The 6,000-nt window shown below is 39.1% G+C and overlaps 1 protein-coding gene across 1 annotated transcript in view; it reads left to right on the forward strand.

The window, feature by feature from the left end:
* The first annotated feature begins 1,047 nt into the window (after nt 1-1,047).
* The window catches only part of LOC117935374 (apoptosis-stimulating of p53 protein 1-like), a 43,358-nt gene continuing 38,405 nt past the window's right edge, over nt 1,048-6,000 (forward strand). Inside the window, exon 1 of the mRNA XM_034857514.1 lies at nt 1,048-1,262. Coding sequence (XP_034713405.1) covers nt 1,254-1,262 — 9 coding nt within the window. The 5' untranslated portion in view covers nt 1,048-1,253. The remainder of the gene's footprint in view (nt 1,263-6,000) is intronic.

Here is a 6,000-nt window from a genome sequence, read left to right on the forward strand (position 1 = left end):
ATACAGATGAAAATAAAATGTACACTCCTCTAAAGCAGCAGTCAGTGGTCAAGTTCAAATGTTCCTGTTTAGTGTTGGTAGTTCCTGTGGACAGTAGAGGGCGGTAGCGTCCTGCCAGATAGTTTAATTTACTAATTAAATTATTTGTACTTGGAGTAAAATGTAAAAATAACACTATCAATCTTTTAAATGTTTTTCAGCATTGTTGTGAATCAACTTTTGTTCCTAAGGTTGAACACGTTACAGGAATGAGTGTCACACACACACACACACACACACACACACACACAACAGCGTCCTTGGCAGCAGAGGACAGCTCTGAGATAATATGTAGAATATATATGACAGCTGAACATCTCTAAACTCGCTGTAGGATACAAAAGACTATAAAGACAGAAGACAATAATCTGGATTTAAAATAAAGAGGAGAGTTGTGCTTTATGGAAAACTCCATAAGTCCCCATAGGATTGTATTAATTAAATACCATGACGCATAATAATAATATCCACGGGCATGATGAAATAAAAATGATGCACATATTAGAAGTGTGCTAGAGTTACATAACGGCTATTGGAACACTGAACTGTCACAAGTCAGCTGTAATGTGGTAGGAACGCATTGTTGCTGCTCACAGCCGAGTGAGGGCGCGCTCACAAAACCTTCAATTCAAATCTCCGGAAAATAATATTGATTTTTATATTGGGTATTGCACCACCAACTATTTTTGCTACATATTTTACTGAACCTGGAGGCATATATATCACTAGGAGGAGGAGACCGGGGACAGATGGGAGAGGTGATCGGGACGGTGACCCAGTTTACCCTGCAGACCAAACCGGAGGACCGCCTGCTGATCGACCAAAGGATGAAATCAGTGAAATTCTGACAATGAAAAGTACAACTGGTGTTTACAGCGTTCTCACTCAAATTTCCTCACCCGGTGTAAAACAGGAGAGAGAAAGAGGAAGGAAGAGGGAGGGATTGAATGAGGAAAGTAGAGAGAGAGAGAGAGAGAGGAAGAGGGAGGGATTGAATTGAATGAGAAAAGTGGAGAGGAGTTTTAGTTTTTTTGAGCATCTGAATATCTGACCGGAGAGAGAAGAAGAAGAATTTGGATGTCTGGAAAATTACCTGAAAGCAGAGGAAGAGAACGAAAAAGCTCTATATAGGAAGAAGTAAGGTCAGGAAAGAGGGAAATAAGGAGGAGAAAGTTGTTTTTCTAACGGCACAGGAGGAGGACCAACGAGCAGAAATGTTGCCGGTGAGTTTTCATTGATGAAATGTATCAAACGGGGTACGCTTCGTAGAAAAGTATCGCCTTGGCTTGGCTAACATAGGCAACATACTCGATGCTAAAGACTTCAGAGCTAACCTAGCCATGGGCTATAGTTGTGGGGGCTTTGAGTTAAAAAGCGGACGTGGAGCCAATAAATGGGAAGCTGACATGTTACCTAGTGACACTTAAATTATTAATTCCTAACACGTTTATCGGCTAAAATGAAAAAACACAAAGTTATATACACTATAACTTTTTGAAGCATATTGTCATAATCTGCGTATTTTCACGTCAATTTCAGAGAAAGCAGGGGGCGGGAAATTTAGGATAGATTGATTAGATATTGCATAATGTAGCCAAGCAAGACGCTTTAAATTGTATGTATGTGTTAAACTGTAAATATGTATTCAATAACTTCAGAGAAACAAAAATCTCAACACCATTTAAACCCTGTGATTTACTCAGTGTCTGAGCTGTATCAATTTGCCAAAAGTAAAAAGAACGAAACCGGAAGTTGTGTGCTCTGGTTTGAAAATGGAAGTTTAACAGTATAGTTTATGCATGGTTGTATGGGTTTAGTAGCCTATTGTAAGTAGTGGAGTTTGTGTTTTTAGCCTTTAATTAATAATCCTTAAAGGACACTTTCAATAGTAAATGAAGGGAGCCTCGGGTGGGGTTTTAAGCCGGCAAATGGTTACAATTATCAAATATTTTAATACAAAATCCTCCCAAGCATAAATGTGTCAATGTGCAAATAATAACAGCTTATTATTAGTATTTCCTATTATTAATCTTATGCTGGTGAAGTTGGTTCTAAAATTGGCACCACAACTGAAAAATCTGTTCAGTGAAATGTCCTAGACTTTGAGACTGCTGCTAAACATCCTGAGAAGTTGTCTGGTATATGTCAATGACAAGTATGTTTTTTGTGTCAGATTTGTGCAGACATTTAACATATATTACAGATATTATTCACATACCTTTACTGCATTTGCGAGTGCTCATCCATAAATGTTTAAACAATGCATGCATTTTAATAAGTTTTCAAAAATTAAAGATAGTACAAAACCAACATTTAAATCCTAAACCAAACTGTATTATTGTTTCCATCCTCCCTCTCTCTCTCTCTCTCTCTCTCTCTCTCTCTCTCTCCCTCTCAATAACACACACTGAAAACACTACACTTCTTTGTGGCTGGGTTAGGCTGCTGTCAGCTTCGGACAATACACTGAAGATATAGAGATGTGTTTACTGCGCAGAGAGAGAGAGAGAGAGAGAGAGAGAGAACGAGAAAGAGCGAGAGAACACTTCTACCTTGCCCTTTGTCCATGAAAACTGTTGGATGAAATTTGTTACACATCACATTTTCTTCAGGATGAATTGTAATAACTTTGGTAGCTCCTCATCATCAGGTCAAACTTTAATTTGTTTAATACTTTGGTTTATGACAATATAGATTTAAATTAACATTCAATTAATGACATGCCTGTCCTTGTGTTTAGTTTTTGCAGGGTGATATAGATGTATCCTGAACTTTAAATAGTTTCAATAATTGATAGGCCTAGGTATTGATCTGTTTTGGGCAAGTTGGCACTGTTTGTAACCGACTCACTGAGATTGCTGTGGGATTTCTGGGAGGTTGTTCTGGAGGCAGGTTTTTCTTAAGAAAACACCAATGAACATAAACGATTCAGAGACATGCATAGTAGGAGGTAGCGCTGACTTACAGAAGTGTAGGGATTGTTTTTTTCTCAATGAGTTGAAAGCCATGCTTCGCTGGCCACATGCAGTTCCTATAGAGACGGCCTTGACTGATCTGTGTGTGTGTGTGGGAGTGTGTTTGGGTGTCCGCAGTGGGAGCAGGGGTGTCTGAAACACAAATCTACTCCAGCTGTCACTGTATTCCACTCGGTGCTCTGTCACACGCACACGCACACGCACACGCACATGCACACGCACAAGCACAAGCACACGCTGCCAACAGGGAAGTTAGGTTACTTTTGTCTTACTTTGGGATTTGTATTTCTCGTTTGTTTTTATTCATGAGCTTGACTTATGAGCTTCAAACTAAATATCTTCAAATAGTTTATTTTTATGGTCACTATCATTCTGTTATCAGAGATACTGCATACCAGAGTATTGTTTTTATTTATTTATGGGGATTTAAAAAAGCACATTCACTTCAAAGGGGGTTTAAATCTCATTCCATTGTTAATTCATTGTACGTTGCTCTACATAACAATGACAACCCAGTTCCTAAAGTGTAATTGTAATGCACTGCAGACTCATAAGTCTGTCTTCAAAGAGTGTTACTATGTAACTGACTCTATATTTAAGATTGTAAATCCCTTCAGTTTATTAGCAGGTGTTACTTGAAGCAGCCTCACTGGAAGGACAGTATGGCAGAGCTATTTTGTCTTCAGCGTCTAATACTTTTCTAGTTTTGATTGATGCACTGACTAAAAGAGGATGTCTTTATGTGTGTTATTTAAATGGCAGCAGTTTCCTCCACTCCATACTAGCTGCTCTTCCCTCCCATAATGCATCATTATCTAGTTGAGACCATTGTTTAAAATGGCTCAGAAATTAAATTAATTCATGTGGGCGTCTACGAGCTGCTTTTAAATAATCTCCCCTCTCTCTGAAAGAGAGTTCAGGTGTAGCCCAGTATATAAGAGAAGAGATGCAATCGGTTTTAGGAACTGCAACAAAACACAGGAAGAGTCAGTGGGCAACTCTCCCAGATCCCAACAAGTCCATCATCATTTACAATGATTTACTAGCACAAACTGGACAATATCCAGTCATATCTGTTACATAAGTTCACAGTCACAAAAATAAAACAAATTCAGCAAATTCAAAGAATGTATGTCATGGTCCCATGACACGGTGCTTTTTGGATGCTTTTACATAGACCTAAGTGGTCCACTAATACTGTATCTGGAGTCTCTTTAAGCCAAAATTCAGCCTTGGTGCAGAATTACAGCCAGTAGAGTCAGTCCCACTATGAGCTTTCCTTAGGACGTGCCATTTCTGAGTCTGTAGCTTTTTTTGTAGGGGGGGCAAGGGGTGTGGCCCTGACCAACTGCCACTTTTCTCGTTTGAAAGCCATGATGTCTCTTTCTCATGGGTGGGCCAAATTCTCTGGGCGGGCAAAGCAGAGAAAGGGGAGGTAACCTTGCCCCTTATGACCTCATAAGGGCCAAGATTCCAGATCGGCACATCTGAGCTTTCAATTTCTCAAAGGCAGAGCAGGATACCCAGGGCTCGGTTTACACCTATCGCCATTTCTAGCATCTGGGTAGGTAGGCTGGGGGAAAGCATATTAATGTTAAAAAAACTCATAAAATGAAATTTTCATTCCAAGGGACCTTTAAAGCATATTGTATTAGAGAGTTAAAGTCATGACATCGCTTCCTGGCTACCCTCTCTACCATTCGCTTCTGTAACTTAATGTAATCTCTCATTCAGCTTTTAATTCATCAGTCTTTATATATGTAAGAATAGATATTTGTATTACATACCTTATACACTGTATTCTAAAATATTCTAAGACACATCAGCATCAACTGCAGCTGTTGCAATAAGGAATTGAAACCTTTGTGATTGGAATAAAGATAACCAATGATTACTGTGTCAGCATACACTACACAAACACAAACTACAGCTTGTTTGGAAATTGAAATCATCAACACTCTCCTCTGAAATTATTTCCGTTTTCCAACTTTTTAGTTGTAATCTCTGTCTGAAAATGTCTTCAGCGTTCAGTTTCCTCTGTCCTGCTGTTACTGTTTTTACAGACATATACCAACTAAGGCCCGTCAACTCGCTCACGGCCTCTGTTGACGAGCCGTGACTTTATAGCTCGCTCAAGGACTTATTGGAAATGGTGTTTGCAGCTGAACACTGAACTATTGAGTAAACAATGACATCTGATCATTTTAAAGAAATGACTGCTCTTATCTAAATATAGTTAAACACACACCGTGCTGCTGAGATCTGTTCGTAGGCTGGATTTTGAGATATTAGTATTGTTACAAATGTCAAAGGGCTTTTGAATGAAGTTGTGTTACTTCTGGAACAAGTGTGACTTTGGCCCTCTATAGAGTTGTCCTTTCACTGGGCAGCTGGTGACAGCTGATGAGCATGCCCGCCCATGTGACTTTTTCCATGACTCTTACCGATTCACACTAGTCAGCCAGACTGATCTCATGAAATGCCGTATGTCTGACACGCCAATTTGTATGTATTATTGGCGTGTTATAAAGAAGCATACTCATTTTCTAGCTTGTCTGTCAACGTCATTTTAGCTCCATTGACTAACATTGCCTTGCAATTGCGTGTTAATTTACCCCGTAGCGAATAGTATGAAAAGGTGAAAATCCAGGAAACACAGGACTTAATTTGCTAAAGCCAACCCTGGTCTTCTTTTCCTTAAACTCAACCATAGCTTTCTTTTTTTCCCGATAACACGGTAAGTGGCGTGTATGTGTACGCCCGGTCTATACAGCGTAGACACACATGTGGATAGCTCAAAAAGCCTACAGATAACACGCCACTTGGCTTAAGAAAGTTGGCGTGTACATTTATGCAAAGTTATGGTGCTATGTTGGGTCAGCTGAATTAGTCCCACACACACACACACACACACACATATATATATATATATATATATATATATATGTGTATATATATATGTGTATATATGTGTATATATATATGT

This window comes from Etheostoma cragini, chromosome 20, assembly GCF_013103735.1.
Source record: "Etheostoma cragini isolate CJK2018 chromosome 20, CSU_Ecrag_1.0, whole genome shotgun sequence".
Taxonomy (NCBI): Eukaryota; Metazoa; Chordata; class Actinopteri; order Perciformes; family Percidae; genus Etheostoma; species Etheostoma cragini.